The sequence below is a fragment of the Nansenia antarctica genome (genome assembly GCF_963989245.1).
Source record: "Nansenia antarctica genome assembly, chromosome: 10".
Taxonomy (NCBI): Eukaryota; Metazoa; Chordata; class Actinopteri; order Argentiniformes; family Microstomatidae; genus Nansenia; species Nansenia antarctica.
Window position 1 is genome coordinate 32,645,653 of NC_137680.1, and position 24,767 is coordinate 32,670,419.

Below are 24,767 nucleotides of genomic sequence, written 5' to 3' on the forward strand. Positions count from 1 at the left end.
TCTGGGAGGTCATTGACAGTGGCGGTAATGTTTTGGAGTTGATCTCTTCATGTCGATCAGGTTGGAAACCCACAGGGCCTCGTAGGACCTGGAACACCAGCGGTGTTGGACGAACCCTCAGACGGACATCATTGAGTCATTCTGTATGAGAAACAGTCAAACGCTAGTAGCAATATGGTGGTTCTCAAGATCCGAGACCAGGTAAGTGATCATTCAGAAGCTAGCTTAGTTAGCCTTTAGCTCAATGCTGCTGAGACCAGCCACGACCAGGGACATGGCTCTGCATGACGGACCAGTCTAACTGCTGGAATGGACTGGAACTATCCAGTTGTGGAACATTGTGAATTATTCATTAAGGGAAGATTCATATTAATTAATGATGTTCCTTTGATATTTGAAGGTTCTGATCAATCATAACATGCGTGAACAGTACATTCACGTCTGAAGCCATGTTATTCATCAAACGGAACGCGCCATGGACGTTTATGTTCCAGGCATTAGTCAGACCCCTGCTCCAGACATTAGTCAGACCCCTGCTCCCCGGGAACGGAAACGTTTGTTATAGGAAAAGGAAACGTTCCATTACGTTTTTATTAACACGCATCACGGGTACAGATCTATCTTTATAACTGTCATTACTGTTTCGATGTCCCCCGGTATAAATTAAATGTATTATATTATCAGGAAACTTATTTGGACAGTGTTTTAACATGATTCCATAACGGTAACAATTCCAGCGTTTAGACTGACCATCGCTCACTGCATGTAGCCCCAGACAGCTGAGCCATAGCTAGTAGCTTACACTCAACTCCATTCATATCCATATCCATACGTATGATTGTGGACATTAAATAATCCAGATTAGGTCATGCCAATACTGTCTTAATATGTCCTGAACTTGCTGTTTTGGCAGCTCAGTGAGCTTGTTAGTGAGGTGACTGTTGGAGGAATAGAGACTGGACCCACAGATGAAAGCAAAGCCATCAGTCAGGTCATCATTATGTCAGAGTTCTGGTTTAGTGTGAGCTGGCAGAATGACCCCCCAGAAACACTATGCACTGTTCCACCTACCCATGCCCATTGTCATGCTGTTCCCTTTTCCCAACTGACAGTGTTTCCTTCCATTGTGTCCCAGTCCAGTCATGCTGTCATGCAAAGGGACATTGTGTCTCAGGAATGGTGATTGTCCCTCCAGCTGCACTAGTAAGGCTGTGTCTCTGGGGTGGACATGTCCAAGCCATCTCCATCTGTTGTTGGTGGTTATGCATAGCAGAGGCTTGCACTGAAACACATTCGTTTCGATTTGGGTAAATACACAAGTACGCTATAGTCTACTGGTATTGTCCTACTGTGTGGATTACCAGGAGGGTTTATTCTTATCTGGTTTATCTGAAGACTGCTGTCCAAAGTGTTCCGGGATTAGTGGCAAGCAGAAGCAATAGTGGTCGTAAAGCCTACAGACATTATCTTGCTCATTCAATGCCAATAGCCTATTATTTATCTGTTTTTTGAGACGCCAATGGTTATCTTATTTTCAGTTTCCCAGTGATTTAACAATTGAATCTATTTTAAAAGGATAGCACGGTAGTAGTAAGAGTGTGATTTGGCTTAGGTGAAAGTGGACGTGTGTGATATTGTGATTGATTTACTCACTGAAATCTCCTCTGCAGGGAATCCTGTATGCCACTCTTCACTTTGTTAAAGACCTGAATAGCTTGCCCTTCTGTTGATCACTATAGCAAGAGGCACATTCATAGTCTTTGTTTGTAAGCACACTGTGTGTGTGCAATGCTCGCAACATATGTATGTGCATGTGTCCCTCATTGTGTTTGTGTGCATGAATGATGATGTGCCCAGACTCCAATGAGAGAGGCTCAGGAGTTGCCAAAGCGCTGTCTCCATGGTGATGGTATTAACTAGGCTGGGCTGTGTGAGGAGGAGGCGCACAGTCGTGCTGCTTGAGAAGCATAGACAATCTCCTACACTGGAGGAGCAGAAGTATAGACCTCCAATAACAAAATGTAGCTTTGTCTCTTTGCCGTTCTGTGTGAGACCGTACAGAGGTCCTTGAAACGAGGCATTCTGGCAGCACAAGTGCTCACTTGTTACTGAACTGAACTGGAGTCTAACCTCGATTGTACCCCGCAGATATTCATGTCCGTTCTGATAACAGAGTGAAGGGAGCCGTCTGAATGGAATTATATTCCACCATTCTTTTAGAGAGGAAATGAACAGTAAAGGCCCTCTGTTACTGCCTGGTGTTTAGTGTCCCTAGATGGCAGTCTTTTCATTGCATATTTATCAGTCGCTCTTGCGTCACGTTTGATGAAATTCTTGGCGTTGAATCTGCACTCTACTAGCCTAGGTTTGTGTTTGCTCAGAGATCTCACTGTTTTCTTTTGGGGAGAAATCGACTAGTGTGGTGAGAATGGCCCAAGCCATGGTCATGTGCAGGCTTCTGGCACAGGCTAATAATGCCATTTCAGTCTCTCATTCAAAAGCTGTAAAAATGGGACATGTTGTATGTTTACAAAGTGTGGTTAGGCTACTATTAAGACTGTTCACTTGAACATTTTGATGATTGCTATAGTCAACTAGATGCACTGTGTGGAACAGGCTGTATTGTGAATGACCTCACCCACATTCTGATTTCCTGAAGTCTCAGGTCAGGGTAAATATGTAGCCTAGGCCTAGCCCGGTTTCACAACTGTGGAGTATGTCATTAGGAACAAGACATGTCATTTGGCCTATGCATGCTTCTCTCAACATTCATAGAGCATGAGCACGTAGCATGACAGATTTCACAGTGGGAATTCTAGAGCTTTCAATCCGTGAAGTGAAGCCTAGATTCTGGAGTTTTTGTTGTTGTGGCAAACTGATATGGGACAGTTATCGTTATGACAAAAGACAAACCTGCATGTTTGTCAGATGGGCAAAACCTAGATACAGTTGATCATAGGGTTAAGTCCCATAAGGGGCTGCAGATCTATACAGTTGATCATAGGGTTAAGTCCCATAAGGCACTGCAGAGGGCTGCAGATACAGTTGATCATAGGGTTATGTCCCATAAGGCACTGCAGAGGGCTGCAGATACAATCACAGGGTTAAGTCCCATAAGGCACTGCAGAGGGCTGCAGATACAGCAGGAGGAGTGCATTAGCTTAATTGGTTGGGCTTGTGTTCAGTGAGATACGGAGCCCTGAGGAACACATCCTGGGTGGTTAACGCGTCTATGTGACTGTCAGCGTGAGACTAACAGGCCTGATCAGCGCCTCTATTTCAATAGCGAAACAGCAGTGCCAAAACATTCAAATGCAAGGTGTCGCACAAAGCCGGTTGTCAATTTACCCATTTACCCAAAAATGCAGAAGGCTTTACAGTAGAACAGCGGGGTGGTACATAGGATCTGCTATAGAAATGTTCAGCTGATCAAAAGGAGCATCCTTTTAGAGAGAGGAAGACACTGTGACATGGAGGGCCTGGATGAGACCTTATAGCATGTCAACCAGCTAGTTTGCTACTGATGCCCACATGGCACCATCTGTTTACCTGTAGACAACATGGACATCTGTTTACCTGTAGACAACATGGACTGAGGTGATTTAAAGAGTTAAACATTTTTTTAATGGCAAGGCAAGAATGTTCCATCTGGCTCTTCCACGGACGGGAAGGCGGAGCCTCTGGAAGGAATCCCCCTCCTCCTCCCTGCCAGGCTCCTCCTCCTCCCTGCCAGGCTCCTCCTCCTCCCTGCCAGGCTCCTCCTCCTCCCTGCCAGGCTCCTCCTCCCTGCCTGCCAGGCTCCTCCTCCCTGCCAGGCTCCTCCTCCCTGCCTGCCAGGCTCCTCCTCCCTGCCAGGCTCCTCCTCCTCCCTGCCAGGCTCCTCCTCCCTGCCAGGCTCCTCCTCCTCCCTGCCAGGCTCCTCCTCCTCCCTGCCAGGCTCCTCCTCCTCCCTGCCAGGCTCCTCCTCCCTGCCAGGCTCCTCCTCCTCCCTGCCAGGCTCCTCCTCCTCCCTGCCAGGCTCCTCCTCCCTGCCTGCCTGGCTCCTCCTCCCTGCCTGCCAGGCTCCTCCTTGCCAGGCTCCTCCTCCCTCCCTGCCAGGCTCCTCCTCCCTCCCTGCCAGGCTCCTCCTCCCTCCCTGCCAGGCTCCTCCTCCCTCCCTGCCAGGCTCCTCCTCCCTGCCTGCCAGGCTCCTCCTCCCTGCCAGGCTCCTCCTCCCTGCCAGGCTCCTCCTCCCTGCCAGGCTCCTCCTCCCTGCCTGCCAGGCTCCTCCGCCCTGCCTGCCAGGCTCCTCCGCCCTGCCTGCCAGGCTCCTCCGCCCTGCCTGCCAGGCTCCTCCTCCCTCCCTGCCAGGCTCCTCCTCCCTGCCTGCCAGGCTCCTCCTCCCTGCCTGCCAGGCTCCTCCTCCCTGCCTGCCAGGCTCCTCCTCCTCCCTGCCAGGCTCCTCCTCCCTCCCTGCCAGGCTCCTCCTCCCTCCCTGCCAGGCTCCTCCTCCCTGCCTGCCAGGCTCCTCCTCCCTGCCTGCCAGGCTCCTCCTCCCTGCCTGCCAGGCTCCTCCTCCCTGCCAGGCTCCTCCTCCTCCCTGCCTGCCTCCTATGGTTTGCAGTGGAGTACAACTGAAGTATCAGAGGGCTCAGTCCTCTTGTTGTCTTGTCAGACAGGTGTTGCAGTGAGAGACACGCTGGTGGTCCGTGGTGCAGGACCAGAGGTGTCTTAACAGGTGAACCCACCAGGTTCCAACTCCTCAGTCTTCTGTCTGACAGGAATCTGCCCAGCCATGCTTCAAATGCCTTATTGAAGAGACTACTAGGCATTTTCTAGGGATGCTCCGATCTGGATTTTTGGGGCCGATACCGATCACCGATTTTTTCCCTCAAGATCTACCGATACCGATCTTTTTAAAAATACATAACTGTATGCCTACTGACTGGATAATAGCCTACATATATTTTGCTTTTTAGACAAACGTCTTGATCCATTAGGCACCAAGCAAACGCAGACCCAAGTCAGTCGATATGGCTGTATAAAAGACATCATAAACGTGGCCTTCATGGTTTACATACGCAGGGGTGCAAACTGGCGATGGTCCAAAAAGGTGACACTTTTTTTTGTCCGTAGATGGTTAGCTCTATCATTAACAGTCTAACAATGATGCGCGTGTAAGTTGCGATGGCCCTGACCGTAACACCCGCATAATTAATGTAAGCAGGTTTCTACAAGTTACATTTAAGACCTTTATAAGAACACTTTTAATAGATTTGAAGACCTATTGAGCAAGTATTGGTATTAGACTCACATTCATTGATTCTTTTCATTAGCAATGCTGGGTGATCTGTTCTGTTGCATATAGAACAATGATAATGTAAGTTAGCCTACTTTATCAATTCTTGATTCATTTTTATTGCTTCTCAACACATTACTAGATATAATAGCATAAATAACAGAATAAACTCACACACTTACTTACACTGCATAGTAGGGATGGACGGTTTTTCGGTTAAACCGAAAACCGCGGTTTATAAAAATAGAAACGGTTTTTTATCAAAACCGTCTGAATTATTATTTTTTTATTTTTTTTTTTTTTTTAGAAGAATAAAATAGAATAAGAATAAAACTGGAACATGTCACATGTTTGTCGTGTGTGAAAATAACAATGATACAGTCTGAATCTGCCGCGCAATGAGTGAGAGGTTTGGTCAGTTGTGAAGAATAACTGAGGATTAATATCTAATTGGGATTATATTTAAGGGTAACGAATCACTCTATGGGAAAGATAGTTGCCTTCAGTTATTGGTAGATAGGAAAGGTTTTTTACAATTACTCGCTTACATTTAATAAGATCATTTTCGCTGCTCTCTGTAAAGCGCATTGGGTCACTTTTGTGAGAAATGCGCTATAAAATGTGATTTGATTTGATATCAATCAATCAATCAAACTTTATTTATGTTCTATAGCACAAATCATGCATTGAATGTAACTCCAAGTGCAGTATTTACTAAACCACAATATAATAAAACAAGAGCTATACGGATCAAGAGTGTTTGTGCACAGCGCCACTGTGTGTGAAGGCGCTACTGAAAGTGATGACAGAACGCATGTCTCAGAAGATACGCGGTCACTTAGTGACGCAAAGGTAGTTCTGTATTTATCTCTATCTGTATTAGTACATTTATTTTGAAAGCTCTATTTTGACAGCTCTACCATGGGCACTTTTATTTTGATGGGGCATTCTTTGTTGATTGACTTACGACAGTTCAGGACGAGTCAGTCTCGCGGCATGTGGTTTTTATGAAAAGCTTTAAGTATGTTCACTGCATAATTCTAAGTCTAATATTTCAGTGATTATTGAGCAGTATTCAAATATTTAAATACATTGAGCAGCAGCTGAAACTTTGTCTAAGAACCAAGATATTGAGAAAGCAGTTCATTCAATGAAGACGCTGTTCCAAGAGATGATCTTCCGTGCAGGCGTGCACCACCCTGGATCAGCGGAGCTGGTGTGTTAAGTGTTCATGTGTTTTCATGTATGGTGTAGCTTACAAAAGTCTGCCTTTCCACTTATATTTGTGAAACTAAGTAGCCTAAATGTGTTGCGACTGTGCTTACGGTGTTTTAATGGTGTTCGACATGAGTGTATTGTAGCAGTAGGGCTCAATTATTTGAAATTGGCGCTCTTTTTAAGTTTTTTTTTTTTTTTTTTTTTTTTTTTTACTGTATTTTTCGGTTAACCGGAAAACCGCGGTTTTACTCTCTGACGGTTTTTCGGTTTCAATAATTGGAAACCGTCCATCCCTACTGCATAGCCTACATACTGAGATATGGCACACCCACACACACACACACACACACACACACCCACACACCTCTCACAGGTACACACACACACACACGTACAGCTATATTTACTAAATGTGGCAGGGGGTTCAGCAGATGACAAACTTCAGAGCCAACAGGCTCACAGCCGCAGAGGACGACCCCCTGCTGGCGGGAAAGCTGAACACCTTCTACGCCCGGTTCGACGAGGGGCGAACGGAGGTAACCACAACACAGACACCACTCTCTCCAGCTCTCAGCAGCCTCACCCTCACAGAGCACGAGGTGAGACGCGTACTGAAGGCGGTGGACCCCAGGAAAGCCTCGGGGCCGGATGGCGTCCTGGGACGGGTGCTGAGAGACTGCGCCGACCAGCTGGCCGGGGTTTTCACCAACATCTTTAACCAGTCCCTGTCCCAGGCCACCGTCCCACCCTGCCTGAAAACCTCAACTATCATCCCAGTCCCGAAGAAAAGCACGGTGAGCTGCCTAAACGACTACCGCCCGGTGGCACTCACACCAATCATCATGAAGTGCTTCGAGAAACTAGTCCGGGCCCACATACTCACACGCCTCCCGCCCAACCTGGATCCATACCAGTTCGCCTACAGAGCCCACAGGTCCACAGAGGACGCCATAGCGACGACTCTCCACGCCACTCTATCCCACCTGGAGAGGGGAAACAGCTACGCGAGACTGCTCTTCGTGGACTTCAGCTCCGCCTTTAACACCATCCTTCCAGACAGGCTAGTGACCAAACTACTAGACCTGGGTCTATCACACTCTATATGTGCGTGGATCAAGGACTTCCTGACCGACCGCCCCCAGAGGGTGCGGGTGGGCCCCCACACCTCCACAGCCCTCAGCCTCAGCACTGGGTCACCCCAGGGCTGCGTGCTAAGCCCCATCCTCTACAACCTCTACACCCACGACTTCACCCCCATCCACCCCAGCAACTACATCGTAAAGTTTTCAGACGACACCACCGTGGTGGGATGTATCTCGGGGGGGGACGAGGCGGCGTACAGGGATGAGGTAGAGCAATTGAGCAAGCTGTGCAAGGTTAACAACCTGCTGCTAAACAAGTCAAAGACCCAGGAATTCATCGTAGACTTCAGGAGGAAAAAGTCCGAGATCCTGCCCCTGCTCATCGACGGAGAGAGCGTGGAGATAGTCTCAAACCTCCGATTCCTGGGACACAACATGCGGGATGACCTGGCCTGGAAGGACAACACTAAAGGCACCATCAAGAGGGCACAACAGCGGCTATACACCCTGAGATGCCTCAAGAAACAACACAGCAAGAAGGAGATGCTGGTGGCCTTCTACCACGGCGCAGTGGAGAGTATCCTCACCTTCGGCATCTCCAACTGGTACCACAGCTGCACGGCAGCGGAGAGAAGCGATCTACAGAGAGTCGTGAGAACAGCACAGAGGATCACCGGCGCCCCCCCTCCCCTCTCTGGAGGAGCTGTACAAAACACGCTGTCTCAGGAGGGCCTCCAAGATCTCCAAGGACCCGACCCACCCTGGGCACGAACACTTTGTCAAGCTGCCCTCGAACAGGAGGTACAGGACCCCGGCCGCTAAGACAAACAGACTGAAGGACAGCTTCTACCACAGGGCCGTCAAGGCCCTGAACACAGAAAAGGCCTAAGTTCTGGGCCCAGGACAGTCCGGACGGATTGTATGGCAGCTAGTGCTGAGGCACAAACATGTACATTTTCAAGCCTGCAAACTGTGACACTTTAAAATAATGTGAAAAAATACTTTCTTGTGAAATATGACAACCCTAGTTGACTATCTGTGCAGTATAGTACAGTGGATTGTGTACATAGCCTCTATTGATGTAAACCAGCTCCTTACCTTCTTGTGATTTTATGCATCTATGGTTTTTCCAAAATGTGTTTCTTTTTCCTTTCCTAAACACCAGGGGAGCCTCCCCTCCTAAATGTCGTTGTTTGGTACCTGTACTGTAACAATGACAAAATAAAGTCTATCTATCTATCTATCTATCTATCTAAAACACACACACCGTTGCTACCACTGCAAGTTTGAAGAAATTATAACTTCACATGCCTACAGTCGAATCGCCTCCTATGGCGATTATCGTATCGTGGCCTCTTGTCTTATCGTTTCACGTGGCAACATATCAGGGTTTTGGGCGCAGCTTAACTGACGGTATTTAGTGATCGTTAAACTGTTGTTTATTTTTTGTGTTATGAAAAAAAACGAGTCGGCGGGTACGGTAGCGTAGTTCTAGGCTGAGTTCGTAAATTCGCTCTGAGAGCGCCGGAGCGCACACTGGGCTCAACGTCATAAAGGGACCAAGTAATTTGATTGGACAAGAGGCATTCCATGACTGCTGGTCAGATTTCCAGAGCGAATTTACGAACGCAGCCTAGAACTACGCTACTCGCCGACTCGTTTTTTTCCATAACACGAAAAATAAACAACAGTTTAACGATCACTAAATACTTTATGGATTGGATTCACCATTCTCGTTTGCCATAGACTACTATTTGGTAAGGCTTTTGTAAATACTTTTGTTTTGGGACGTGTTTGTGTTTGGGGCGGTATGATCATCTAATTATGTGTAGTTATGTGTTTCTAGCATGTCGATGTTCTATCAGGTAAATTCTCTAGAACTAACCTCATGACATTTCACAATCACAAACATATATGTACAGAAACTCACTAAAGTATAAAATACCGCTTCTCTTGAAATCACTCTCCAGCTCCTATGACGCTTAGAGGTCAATGCATTTGTTTTTTTGGTGAACTACCGTAATAACCCTAAATGGTTAGAGAGTGCAACTTCTCTGCTTTCAGAAACTGTTTTTTTCCCCCGATTGCACATATAGTTCAAGAATTACGATAGTTTGAACGAACCCTGTAAAATCCTGTTGAAGTTATCGCAACATAGAAATAACGTTTTCCCACAATAAAATAACTTAAAAGATCGGCTTTTGCGATCTGCCATTTTTGAGATGTTTGTAGTTTTGCCACCCTGACAACTAATATAAGGGTATTTGTTGAGTAGCCCCTACTGCATGAGAGAGGAACTGAGGACAGGAAATAATCTAGTGATGTAGTATATTGTGATGGGAGGGTCCTGGGTGGGTGTGGGAGGAGCGTGAACAGATTCACTATGGATTTCCGCGTGCACGATTTTTTTCCCGCGTGCACGCGCATAAAACGCACTGGCGCTCAAAACAAAGACGTAATTTCACTTTACCCACGCAATACCCACTTAAACATGTGTGAGGATACGTAACGGCGTTTTGTGACAGAACTTTCACTTTCATTCATGAAATTCACCCCGTCTGTGTTACTGTTTACACAAGTACAATCACAGTGTGACAGTCAGATGGAGCATTCGGTAAACAACAACAGCAAGGTAATGCTATCAGTTGAGTTAAAGAAAAACAGCTCTTACCTTTGAGGACACCAACATGAGCCGTGTTTACCCGTACCTCCGCCGTTCTGTTCGTGGTGATTTTAGAGGCAATAGATTATTTTTGCCCCGCGCATACGTTAGGTGCGAGGCTGCTCGGTTAACCCATTAGCGGGAACATTATTAGTTGCACTAAATAGGCTGATTTAATTGACCATGAACATCAGAGACAGACATTACGAATGTTCATTTAAAATACTCCGGAAGCCCGGAAGTCCGGAAAACCGGAAGTCGGAAGTCCTCAGCATAATGCATTGTCTGCAATACAACCGGTTATTCAGGACGCACATTTTTGCGCCCCGGCCTAGAAATAGACACAGCCAATTGGAGCGCTGCTACAGCTCACGTGTAAGCGAAAAGTATTCGGCCTGCCATAGACTGGCATTGACCGGCGCCCCGACGCCTCCCCCTATGTATTTTAACAGTGAATTTTACACACACACAGATAAAATGTTTATTGTATTGGAGGATTTTTAATGAATGCTGATAGGCGCCGACAGAATATCAGCCGCATTTTGTGAATAAACAATGTTTATTTAAAAAAAAAACTTTTACAAATCGCAACTAGGAAGTGAAGGTGGGGAACTAGGAAGTGAAGGTGGGGGCGGCGCCCCAGCGCCCTCTATCGGCCAGCCGCCACTGATTAGTAGCACATGGCCTCTGAAGTCTCATAAGCTCTCTGTCTCCCTGAGGACTGACCGGAGACCAGCCTATACACAGAGACACAGAAGGGGCTGGTTGATAACCATTTAATTGTTTGCTGCAAATCGAGGCCGTTTTCTATCATTTCTCTGAATCAACCGTGGTGGGGTGGGTTTCCTCTGTAATTTACTCAGTGTTTCCCCTACCATTGCCTTGGGGGGGCGGGCCTTTTTTAAACGCACCCAACCCGAATCTGGCGAGTGGCAAGCCCATAGGCTCGTTGGTAACGTTAGTCCGCTGTAGTCTCGCATAGCCAGACCTATCTCCACACTTCGCGCTGTGCCAGCGCTGGAGAATAATACAAGATTTTGCGCAAGTGTGCGCGTGAGACGCGAGAGTTTTTGCCGGCTGTGATGTCTGCAGATTGAAAGTAAGCAAGTTGAAACGTTAGCAAATATAATTGCTGAGTGTTCTGACAGAGAAAGTTGGTTAAAATTGGTCGTTATTATCGTGACTAGAAAGTGTCTGACTATAGTTCCATAGTGTAAACTGGCTGTTTTGTTTACCTTTTGGTTGACAGCAAAAGGGAGAGAGGAGGTTTTGGATGGAGAGAAGGAGAGAGAGCAAGAACAGAGCATCGGCACACCAGAGAGAGATCAAGAACCAGGTGAGAAAGTGGACAGGTAGTCAAGACCACATAAGTAAGTAGCCTTGAGAACCGATGGTTCTGGAGCCTAAAGGCCCATAGGGCAGGAGCCTATCTCCTGTTTCCGTAGCGTGAGGCGGCTTAATGTACAAGTACACCCCTGGACATGACGCTGGTATGAGGCAGGGTCTTACCCCCTGGGGGGGGGGGGTCCATGCCACGGTCCATGCCACCCCCCCAAGGCAGCAAACCTAGGGGAAACACTGTTACTACACAAGTTATTTTGGACCTTTTAGAACTTTTTCGGACAAATGAGTGGCGTATATGTGTGTATTGTGGTTGTTGAGGTGGAGGGTCATGACCACCTCTTTTCAGTCTGGAGCTTGTGCAACCTGCTGCAAAGGGCAGGTGAGAGGGCTACAGGTGTGCCCATGGTGAGGGTGCTAGAGGAAAGCCCTTAGTGTACAAGGTGATGTTGAGGTCCTCCAGGGTGAGCCAGTGTACAGGGCTTACTGTAGGGCTGTCCCAAACGACTATTTTTCTAACGATTAATCTAGCGATTATTTTTTCGGTTAGTCTAACGACGAAGTCTAACGATATATTTTTTTACTGTTCGATAAAAAATATATAAAAAAAACATTTCTTATCATGTGTAGGCCCCTTAATTTCCACCTCACTGCTATGTTTAGCCAACTTGAATGCCAACATGGCCATTTAGAAGTCTGTCCATCACCACAACACATAGCTAGCTAGTAGCTACATAGTTAGCTAACGTTACTCTCGCTGCTATGTTATGATTAGCTAAATTGATGCTAACGTAGCATGCGAGCTACGAGCTAGATAACGTACAGTAGGTGCGAGCACCACAATGACAATAGGCTACCGTAGCTAGCCAGCTACATAGCTAACGTTACTAACACCAGAAGACAAGACATACAAACTGTGGTGAGCTACATTGCTTGTGTAACATTAGCTAGTAGCTATCCATTTTTCACTCATACACGGCCGGAAAAGTGAACAGAAATACAACGGTGACTTACGGTGCTATCTTGCGGCTGTCTTCACAAAGAGCTCCAGGATGCTTTCGCTTGAGGTGCTCGTTCATTGCAGATGTACTGCTGTGATAGGCCATTTCATTTCTGCACAGTTTACAGACCACCACATTGTTTTCTTTTTTTGTAAAGTACTCCCACACTTTGGACGATCGTGGGCGAAGTCTTTTAGCTGCTCTGCCTCCTCCATGTTTGCACTGGTCGCAGCCATGTTGTTTATTTACGACGCACCGACGCACATTACGCAAGTCGACGTATTGACGTAGTCGATTACGTCGACGACGTCGACGCGTCGTCCCAGCCCTAGCTTACTGCCCTCTAGTTGTTTCATTGTCCTAGGCCTTTAGTCTGAGATCATCAGCACATTTTCCCCTAATTTGTTTGTTGTTTTATGAAGAGCTGAGTGACTAAGACACTTTATGAACATGAATTGAGTCTCTCCATCTCCATCTCCATCTCTCTCTCTCTCTCTCTCTCTCTCTCTCGGTCTCTGTTTTTCAGCCTGCTCTGCTGAAAGCTATATTCAACGTGGACCCTGATGAGGTGCGCTCCATCATATTTAAGAAAGAGGATGTGAACGTGCAGGTAACTGTCCCATCTGTTTCCTTGTTGTTCCTCTGGGGTTTTGATAATAGAATTTATTTTTAAAAAACGTCTTTCTCAAACTCAAGGACACTGTACAGGAAAACAAAGTTGAAGAGCTCAGGCAGCTATGGGGGATAGCGTTAGTCATTTTAGACCCCCCCGACCCCCCTAATCTCCTTTTATTTTATATATATACAGTAGAGTCCTCAAACAGCCCTAACCAAATGTTAGTTCAAGTCAGTTTGCACTAGTTTTTGGTTTTGCATTGCATTTGATGTTGGTTCCTTTACAGAGTCATTGGATGCCCACTGCCATCTGTTCACTGGTCCTTTCCCAGTAGTCTGTTGATCTGTTTCTACTTGTGTTATAGCATTCCCTCAGTCTTATGGTTTGGGGCTGACTATGTTTTTGGAAAAACAAGAGTTGTTTAAATGTCTGTCGTCAATGTCAAGTTGTGTGCTTTGTACTTTTCAGCCCGCTTTCACATGTTTTGAAACATTTACACTATCTATTCTATTGGCATAATACTTATTTTACTCAATAAAACACAAATCTTTTTTCAAAATTCATATAATGTTTTTAAAGGATTTTCTGGGATTTAAAAAAAAGATTCTGTCTCTCACTGTTAAAATGAACCTACCATTAAAACGATAGACTGTTCATTTCTTTGTAAGGGGGTAAACACACAATCAGCAGGGGGGTGAAATACTTATTTCCCCCACTGTAAATGTCTGACTGCAAGCTCATGTCTCCAAGCTAGGAGGCACTCTAGTCAGTGAGATGCAGAGATAGTCTTTCTAAACCGTTGACATGAAACTCTTTATTATTCAAATGTAAACACGTTCCACTTCCCACAGGACAACGAGAAGCGGACTCCCCTGCACGCCGCAGCCTATCTGGGAGATGCAGAAATCATAGAGCTGCTGATTCTTTCAGGTGAAGTTATTGTTCCTGTGCAATAATGGGCTAGCGATATCGTTAGTTTGAGGTATGAGAGCCTTTCGGTGTTAACAATGTTCATAACTCCTGGTGGTTATTTCCCCTGTCCCCAACAACAGCTCCATGCGTTCTGTTTTGCCTGAATAAAGAACCGTGTGGACCACTAGATGGACATTTGAGAAGTGTTGCTGTTTTATGCATGTCTGTGTCCCAGAATAGCCCTCCTCTACAGGAGGCTAGATGTGCTCCCGCTCTTTTGTGATGTTGCATCATCAAGTGTTGGGGACTCATGAAACAGGACCCGGTGCTAACAGGCCTCTGTTCCTCTCCTTAGGGGCCAGAGTAAACGCCAAAGACAACAAGTGGCTCACCCCTCTACATCGCGCTGTGGCCTCCTGCAGTGAGGTACATGTATTTTACACCGTCCTCTAATACACACACTTCACAACTTTTAACACTAGAACAGCCGTAAGGGGTCATTTGTGAGCTAGTATAAGCACAGTCTTTTTCTGTGTAGGAAGCAGGTTAATTTACATGCGGCCAACTAGTGGTCGTTGTGTGTAGATAGCAGCTTGAGCATTCAGGGTTCGACAGTAACGCCGTTTTACTTGCCCGGGGTTGTTTGTAAAACATTTGCCGGGGTTGTTTGTGCGAGCACGACGACTCTGCTAGATCCCGGATATTTTTACCTTTGTGCAGGAAGAACAACAGACGGCGCAGGCGTGAGACTAGACTAGATGATCGTGAGTGAAGATATTATCAAAGCGTACGGGTGATCGACAGGCGCGTACGCTTTGATAATATCTTCACTCACGATCATCTAATCTAGTCTCGCGCCTGCGCCGTCTGTTGTTCTTCCTGCACACGGGTACAAATATCCGGGATCTAGCAGCATCTTCGTGCTCGCGCAAACGACCCCGGCGAATGTTTTACTTGGTCCGGGCAAGTAAAACGGCGTTACTATCCAACCCTGGCATTGTAAAGAGGGGTCAAATGGCTCTTTTAGTAGGTAAAAAGGCACGGCTGTTCTTTAAACGACAATTTTCACACCGGTTCCCCAGGAGGCCGTCCAGGTGCTGCTGAAACATTCCTCTGACGTGAACGCCCGGGACAAGAACTGGCAGACGCCCCTCCACATCGCCGCCGCCAACAAGGCGGTGCGCTGCGCCGAGGCGCTGGTCCCTCTGCTGAGCAACGTGAACGTGTCAGACCGGGCGGGCCGCACCGCACTGCACCACGCCGCCTTCAGTGGCCACCTGGAGGTAGGCACAGGGTTGGGGGCAGTCCCACTCACAGGGTCCCACGGGTCCTTGAAATCCTTGAAAGTTTGTGAATTTGAGAAAAAAGAATCAAGGTCTTAAAAGTTTTTAAAAATAGACATGGGTTTCACTTTCAATGGAAAGTGCTTGAATACCCCCCTCTCTCTCTCTCTCTCTCCCTAAAAAAATAATAATTATATATATATTCAAAATTATTTTACTTAGCTCGTCAACTAGTAAATCTCACTGTATTTCACAATATATTGTTTAGCTGTGCTGTGATAGAGAAGGCAAGAGACCATCTAGTGTTCACACATTCAAGCCTCTCTTTTTAATTGTTGTCTGTGAGCGGATAGTTCCTATTATATACATTCTCATCTAGATCTGTCTCAAACTCTGCTGTGTTGGGTCCTTGAATTTGAGGGAATTCAGTCTTGAAACTCCTTGAAAGGTACTTGAATCTGATGTTTGGAGACTGTTCTTCACTTGGCTGGATGTTGTGATTTTTTTTTTGGGGTGTGTGTGGGGGTGTGTGTGGGGGTGTGTGTGGGGGTGTGTGTGGGGGTGTGTGTGGGGGTGGGTGTGGGGGTGGGTGTGGGGGTGGGTGTGGGGGTGTGTCTGTGTCTGTGTCTGTGTCTGTGGGTGTGTGTGTGTGGGTGTGGGGGTGGGTGTGTGGGTGTGAGGCTGCCCTGGGTGTGTTCATCCTCAGCCTCTGTGTCTCTCTCCCTGCGTGTCAGATGGTGAGACTGCTGCTGTCCAGAGGAGCGAACATCAACGCCTTCGACAAGAAGGACCGCCGGGCCATCCACTGGGCCGCCTATATGGGTAACCACCTCTCTATTTACCATGCAGTCCAGTGTTTCCTCGGTCAGGCCAATCCTAGTGCGCGCGCGCTCAAAACAACGACGTAATTTCACCAAAAACTAGAGGGAGCGTGGCAAAAATAAATAGCGGTTGAACCATTAAAGCTGAGCGGCAATGTTTTATATAGCAGGTGATCAAATACCAAGATATCCTGAAAATGGTTGGGGCCGACAATCGTAAATGTTGTATGTATTCAATATTTACGACCAAACAACCTTGTGTGTGGGCAACTCCCGACAACTCCCGACTGGGGTTGCCAGATGGGCTCGGGTTTTTTTGGTGGAATTAGCGGTTTTAGACTGTGGTTAGGAAAATGTCAATCCCATTTGGCAACCCTGTTCGCGAGTCCGATTGTGAAGTGGATGGAATGTAGCCAATCAATAAGCGAGCTGACTTCTTCTTTTCGGATGGGAATATCGGCGCACACCACTAGGGATGGGACGATTATCGTGTTTATCGTTAATCGTGATAAAAACACCCGCGATAACTTTATCGTGGAGAATTTTAATTAGTTGAATAATCGTCATAATCGTTTATTTTTTTATATTTTTTTATTTTTTTTATTATTATTTTTAAATGACTGGACTTTTTAAATAGGCACTACATTTTATAAACACTGCTTTGTCTGACTGGTGGTCCCCAGCTGATGACCCAGTTAGGCCCACATAGGTGTTCAGTGAGGTGTCACAGCACACCTGTTCTAAAGGCACTGTTGGAGGTGCGTCAGGCAGCAATGCCCAGCAGGAGTACCATCACCTGTATCATGATTTGATCTGTCTGTTTTTATTGTATGTATTAATGTATGTGACCTATGTGTGTTTTTGTTGTTGTTGTTAATATTTTTATTGAGTTTCACAGAGACATGTACACAACAGGACATAACAACAACAACTAGTATCCGTGGGGGAGGTTATTGTCCCATTAATAGTAGAAAACTAGTTTTGCACTTTGTTATGCAGTACATTGTCCATAAACAATAACAGAAAATGTTCTTTCTCTTTTTTTTTTTTTTTACAAACAAAAAACAAAGACAAACAAAACAAAACAAAAACAAAAAAACAGGGGGGGAGGAGGCCATGTCACATATCAGAAATAAACAGAAAAGAAAATGACAACAAATGCCATAATATATGGGGGGATCACCCCCATCGGAGACAGCATCCATGTCTTACAGTCCTAAACACAGCGGCAGCACAACACCAGCACAGTAAATAATATTGTGACCCATACATTGTAGATCTGTTACACATTAGTCTTGTGTACTTTCTTGAGTGTAATCCACCAAACCTTTCATTACAATGGCAGCCAGTCTGGTACCAATATAATCTAAGAACGGAGACCAAATCTTATAGAATGTCTTTATCTTACACTTATGTCAGATATTCCATAGGAATCATATCAAAAATTACCTTGTGCCATCCAGCTATTGTAGGCGGTTTGCAGTCTATCCATTTCAGCAATATATTTTTCCTTGCACAAAAAGTGAGGATACACAGAAGTCTTTTGGAATGCATACTTTTAAGTTGTTTGTCTGGCAACCCAAACAATAGACACATGGGGTCCTTATCCAATGTAACATCTAGAATTAGATGAATTTTATCCACTATACCTTTCCAGTAATCATCTATATATCTACAAGTCCAAACACAATGAACAAAGCTCCCAACCTCGGTAATACACTTTGTACACATTTCCGATTTGTTATGATCCATTTTATGTCTAAGTTGGGGAGTAATCTGCAAACGTTGTAGTAGTCTAAATTGCGTTTCCTTCGTCCTATTACAGATTGAGATGTCGTTTGCCGATTGCCATATTAGTGACCAAGTTGCTGCATCAGTATTAATGTTCAGGTCATTATTCCAGTCTTTGGGCGTAAATGCAGGTTTGCCTTTATCATATTTCGAAAGTGCTCTATACCCAAGCCCCAGAATGCCTCTCGTCTTTCCAGCAGAGACTATCTCCTCCAGCGGAGAGGGTTGGTGACAGAGGCCAGTGTCTTTTTGGCTATTTAAAAAACTTCGTATCTGAAGGTATCTGAAAAACTCATTTCGTGGTAGGTCATATTTCTTACATAATTGGTCAAATGAAAGTAGTATTTCCGTATCATATAAATGTCCGATAGTAACCATCCCTTTGCTGTCCCACCGCTTGAAACCCCTATCCGTGGCACCAGGGGAGAAGTCTATGTTGCCCCAAACTGGCGAGAGGGAGGATGTAATAATCGTATGTTATAAATAAATAGTAATATAATTGAGATTTCTCACATGAGCCGATTGTTCAGCCTGCATGGGTAACGTGACTGTCAAGTCAGCCTTGTCAGTCAGTCACTAACATATGCTAGCCTTCTCACCATGGCTGCATCGGCCCCGTGTCCATTGCCTCACCTTTCCAGGGTTGCACGCAGGCTTCTATGCATACCTGCAACTAGTGTTCCTTCAGAGAGAGTGTTTAGTGCCAGTGGGCACATACTCACACCTCTCCGAGCACAGCTAAAGGCAGAAAAAGTGAACATTTTGTTGACATTTTTGCACTTTAACCTATCTTGAAGCTTTCAAGTCTCTAAGCCACAAGGCTAGCACTCAGTTTGATGACAGAAAAGTGTCAGTGTTCAAGTTTTGTTTGACAGTATTTTTTTCCTTTATTTATGCAGTGATACCTTATAATTTATCATTACCTTATTTAAGATTTTATTAAAGATTTTTATTTTTGTCAAGATGATTCAATAAAAATACAACAAAATCTAAGTTAAAGTGATTACAGTGTGTTTTATTGGCATTCTAAAAAAAAGTATTTTTATTTTTATTTTTATAATTCTCGCGATAATATCGTGGATCGCGATTATTTTGCCCACGATAATCGTGACATGACATTTTCTAATCGTCCCACCCCTACACACCACACACAATACGATCAAGGCTGTTCAATCCAAGATCTTTTTATCTTCATGTGTGGGGTCTGTCTCAGATAAAAAATTCTGTTAAGATTTTGAAAAGCCTTGTGTGTACCGGGCTTTAGTGGACTGAATCAGTTAGTGGCGGAGAAAATTCATTCGTGGCGGCCCACCACAAATAAATGCATATAGAGGAAACACTGTCAGCCATATGGCGCTTTTCCACTACCACGTGACCCCGGTTTGTTTTCCTTTCTCCACTGCCAACCAAGCCGGGCCGAGCCAGGCCGAGCCGGGCCGTTTTAGCTACCTTTCTGGACTAGGAACTACTAGGAGCTAACGGTACTTTCGGGCCAGGACGTGCGACGCTGCAGACCGTTGATTGGTCAATGGAAATCGTCATCCCATGTTCATAGATTTCATCTCCAACCGCCATTTTTAAATACCACAACAGATTTTGCTCTTGGAAAATGTCACTGTTTCTAACCCTAACTTAACTTAATAAAGATTAGAAAAATTATTATCTCTATCTTATTATCTTAGTTTAATGTCATTTCAATGCATCATAGAACTTTTATTTACAACAAGCATAACAAAAGAATGTCTATTATGGCGACGTTCCTCAGTCCAGCGCGCTTCATCATCCCCCTTCTAAAACTGCCATCCCCCCTTTTCATCCCTTATGTCATTTTATCAATGAACATTGTATTACTGTTATTTCAACATTTAAGGCTCTTTCACATATAGTTCCCTATAATTTCCATGGAATCCCAAGCTGTGCCGTCCAGGCGTTTTCGCCTTTAACTCATGAGCCAAATGCCGGTAGATTCGCGTCTTGCTCCCTTTAACACATGTCGGCGTTTCCCTGGTTGCGCGATCTACTAGATCTAAAAGCGGCAAGTAACAGGCACGTAACATCCATATGCTGTATAAATAAATATATTTGACTACCAGCAAGACAGTGCAGCACTCGCATCTATAACAAACGCGGAGATTGTATGAGCCCCGCGTCAGTCCAATGGAAGCGTCAAGCACAGCCTTTCCGTAGAAATACATCGCTCCCTGTCTAACGTTATATATCTAACGTTACATGTTTTAAGGCTGATCTGTGCATGATAGTGCTGCATTTTGACATAATTTTTATCGCATTTCCCCCCGTTGAGCTGTATAGCGGCACTTATTACAGTGAAGTGCTCTTATGACACTTAACTCCTACTACTGTCTCGACTCGCTCCGGGTCTGTTGTGTATAGGCTCATGGAGAAGCGTTTCTGAAAGTACGGCACGGGTAGGATACAAACGCGTGCTGTACCGAGCCGGACCGGTGTGGTCAATAGAAAAGCGCCAATAGTCAGCACTCTTGGAGCCGTTAGGTGGTTAGGTGCCTTGCTCAAGGGCACACGCAACTCCCTCCTGAGGCGGGCGACCTTCCGTTCGCTAGCCCGGCCTCTCTGACCTCTAGGCTACCGCCGCCTCGATGTTTCTGGTGCCGTGTGTGCCGGTGTAACCAGTAACCCACCCCCTCTCTGTGTTGTGTCATTAGGGCACATCGAGGTGGTGAAGCTGCTGGCGTCGCACGGGGCCGAGGTGGCCTGCAAAGACAAGAAGGCGTACACCCCGCTGCACGCCGCCGCCTCCTCAGGCATGATCAGCGTGGTCAAATACCTCCTGGACCTGGGAGTGGACGTGAGTCCCCCTGACCCCCATCTGACCCCACCCTGACCCCCTCCCTGACCCCCTCCCTGACCCCCTCCCTGACCCCCACCCTGACCCCCACCCTGACCCCCACATGACCCCACCCTGACCCCCTCCCTGAGCCCCACTGGCCCCCACCCTGACCCCCTCCCTGACCCCCTCTCTGACCCCACTGACCCCTCTCTGACCCCCTCTTTGACCCCCACATGACCCCTGGGGTTTTTCCCTGGGAAAAACTGAAACTATATCTCAACAAAAGCAGAGTGTCAGAGAATGCTGAGCTGCTAGGACAGTCTGGAGGGATGAACAAGGTAGACTCAGACTGGGCTGATCCTTAGTGTCTTATAGCTTCTCTCTTAGTGGAACCATAGGAACATAGGAAGCATGTACATGACCACCTACGTAACCATAGGAACATAGGACAACTGCACAACCGCAGAGAGAAATGCGCTACAGAGAGTCGTGAGAACAGCCCAGAAGATCACCGGCGCCCCCCTCCCCTCTCTGGAAGAGCTGTACAACACACGCTGCCTCAGGAAGGCCTCCAAGATCTCCAGAGACCCAACCCACCCTGGGTACGAACACTTTGCCCGGCTGCCCTCGAAAAGGCGGTACAGGACCATGGCCGCAAGGATAAACAGACTGAAGCTCAGCTTCTACCCCAGGGCCATCCAGGCCCTGAACACAGCAAAGACCTAGGTTCTGGGCCCTGGACAGTCTGGACGGATTGATGGCAGCTGCTGGATTGAAAAAATCAGGTGTAGTGCTGAGGCACAAATGTGTACATTTCAAGCCTGCAAACTGCGACACTTTAAATGAATGTGCAATAACACTATGTGCAATATGACAACCCTAGTCGTCTTATCTGTACAGTATAGTATAGTGGATAATGTACATAGCCTTTATTTATGTAAACCAGCTCCTTTCCCTTCTTGTTTTTTTTCTTTTTTTTTTCTTTCCTAGCACCAGGGGAGCCACCCCTCCCAAATGTCGTTATTTGGTACCTGTACTATAGCAATGACAATAAAGACCATAAAAGAATAGGAAGCATGTACATGACCACCTACGTAACCATAGGAACATAGGAAACATGTACCGTATATTTACCGGAGTATAAGTTGCACCAGTAAAAAATGTGCCATGAAGAAAAAAACACAAGTCGCACTGGACTATAAGTCGCATTTATTTAGAAATGTATTTCACAAAATCCAAGACCAAGAACAGACATTTAATCTGGAAAAGCAAGTTATTCAACTACACAATAGCACACAGAACAACAGGCTGAATAGGCTAAATTAACATAACAAGCCACATTAACAGTTATTCAGCTACACAATAGCATAAAGAACATACCTGGGAGGCTGAATAGGCTAAATTAACATAACAAGCCAGTTAGTCCAACAAGCAAGTTACCAGTAAACAAGTTCACCAAGCTCCCGTTAATGTTTCAGTTAATTCTTCAGTGGTACAGGAGCAGCATATACCGGTAGTTGTCACAAGCCCAGAGCGCCCTCTCGCGGCTGTAGACGGTAATGTAAAACTATGAAAAAAAGTGTGACTTATAGTCCGGAAAATACGGTACATGACTACCTACGTAACCATAGGAACATAGGAAACATGTACATGACCACCTACGTAACCATAGGAACATAGGAAACATGTACATGACCACCTACGTAACCATAGGAACATAGGAAACATGTACATGACCACCTACGTAACCATATAGAAGCACGTACAGGGCAAGGCAATTAGCATAAGGCGCTAGGCCCCGCCGGCGGGCCGTGGGATGGTTAAGAGGCTACTCCACGTACAGCACTTTGGTCAGCGCAAGTTGATTTAAATGAGTTTTAACCAAAACAAGCAGAAGAGCTCATATACAGTAACTCCTATTTTAGAGACTCTACACTGGCTTCCTGTTGAGTTCAGAATAGATTTCAAGATCCTTCTGCATGTTTATAAAACTCTCACTGGCACAGCACCAGAATATGTTCAGACCTTTTGCTAGCATATAAGCCCAATAGAGCTCTTAGGTCTTTTGCTAGCATATCAGCCCAATAGAGCTCTCAGGTCTTCTGACGCTGGTTTTTTCGTTTGTACTAAAGAAGAGATTTGGTGAGGCTGCATTCTCATGTTATGCTCCAGATTGTGTCTCACTGCCAGTTTACATTAGAGATGCAACCTCAGCAAATATGTTCAAGTCGAGACTAAAAACCCATCTTTTTGGGTATTATTGCCTTTAAATGACTAAATAATTAAATGATGATTATATAAAGATTGGAGCACTTTGAGCTGCAATGTTTGCAGGAAAAGCGCTATACAAATAAAAGTTATTATTACTAAATGTGCTTCTAAATAAAAATGACTTGACTCTCTCTCTCTCTCTCTCTCTCTCTCTCTCTGTCCTCCAGATCAACGAGCCCAACGCGTACGGGAACACCCCTCTGCACGTGGCGTGCTACAACGGGCAGGACGTGGTGGTGAACGAGCTCATCGAGTGCGGCGCCAGCGTCAACCACGTCAACGAGAAGGGCTTCGCCCCGCTACACTTCACAGCGGCCTCGCGCCACGGCGCCCTCTGTCTGGAGCTGCTGGTGGGCAACGGGGCCGACGTCAACATCAAGGTGGGCGTCAAAGGACGGCGTGTGACCGACCGACCGCCCTGCAAGGCCACACACACAACAGAAACGGTGGCACCGCTACACACACACACACACACACACACACACACACACACACACACACTCCACAAAGTTCTATCAGTTATATCACCACTGAACAACCCTTCAACTGTCTCTCTCTCTCTCTCTCCTCTCTCTCTCTCTCTCTCTCTCCTTCTCTCTCTCTCTTTCTCTCTCTCTCTCTCTCTCACTTCAGAGTAAAGATGAAACACTAATGTCTCTCTCTCTCTCTCTCTGTCTCTCTCTCACTTCAGAGTAAAGATGAAACACTAATGTCTCTCTCTCTCTCTCTCTCTCCAGAGTAAAGATGGAAAGACCCCTCTCCACATGACGGCCATCCATGGAAGGTTCTCCAGATCTCAAGCTGTCATCCAGAGTGGTGAGTCATCAACAAGCTTGTAACCGTCTATTGGGGATCCAAATACCTTGTTGTTCGAGATTGTTGATTTTGAATGATACTTCATCATTGGATCTGTCAGCCTCCATGTCTCGTGTTTTATTTGCTGGTCTTACCGCAGCCAAAAAGATGTTAGCATTACGATGGAACCCTCCACATACTCTTACGCGTAAACAATGGCTTCTGTCTTTCCTGGACATACTATACATGGAACAATCTATAGCCAGAATACATGGAGCTAAAGAAAGGACAATTCAAACATGGACCTCTGCAATACAAAAGATAAAAGAGTTGATGGAGTTGACTGTGTTTGTAGGCTGTGTTGTATGTGAATGTAACCTGTAATTGTTGTACTATTATGATTTTATGATATACCAAATATAGTGTAATGAAGAACTATGGGGGGGGGGGGGGGGGGTGGGTGGAAGGGATGTTATCGCCATGGGGGGGGGGGGGGGGGGGGGGGTGGAAGGGATGTTATCGCCATGGGGGGGGGGGGGGGGGTATTCGTGTGTTTATAGTGGGGGGGGGGGGAATCAGGACAGACACTTATTTAGTTTGGTGTTATAATTGTGAGTTTTTCATGTGTACTGTTTTGTAATAAATAATTGATTACCCCCAAAAAAACAAGCTTGTAACCGTACAGACATTTCCAGTATATACCGTGTGTTAGGGTTAGGGTATATAATGTGTGTTCGGGTTAGGGTATATACTGTGTGTTAGGGTTAGGGTATATAATGTGTGTTAGGGTTAGGGTATATACTGTGTGTTAGGGTATATACTGTGTGTTAGGGTATATACCGTGTGTTAGGGTTAGGGTATATACCGTGTGTTAGGGTTAGGGTATACAC

The 24,767-nt window shown here is 45.9% G+C and overlaps 1 protein-coding gene across 1 annotated transcript in view; it reads left to right on the forward strand.

The window, feature by feature from the left end:
- Positions 1-70: 70 nt before the first annotated feature.
- The window catches only part of ankrd28b (ankyrin repeat domain 28b), a gene marked incomplete at its 3' end in the record, with an annotated part of 62,030 nt that continues 37,333 nt past the window's right edge, over positions 71-24,767 (forward strand). Inside the window, exons 1-9 of the mRNA XM_080540628.1 lie at positions 71-201; positions 13,109-13,192; positions 14,050-14,128; positions 14,466-14,536; positions 15,193-15,393; positions 16,128-16,215; positions 20,687-20,829; positions 23,250-23,462; positions 23,820-23,898. Coding sequence (XP_080396754.1) covers positions 175-201; positions 13,109-13,192; positions 14,050-14,128; positions 14,466-14,536; positions 15,193-15,393; positions 16,128-16,215; positions 20,687-20,829; positions 23,250-23,462; positions 23,820-23,898 — 985 coding nt within the window. The 5' untranslated portion in view covers positions 71-174. The remainder of the gene's footprint in view (positions 202-13,108; positions 13,193-14,049; positions 14,129-14,465; positions 14,537-15,192; positions 15,394-16,127; positions 16,216-20,686; positions 20,830-23,249; positions 23,463-23,819; positions 23,899-24,767) is intronic.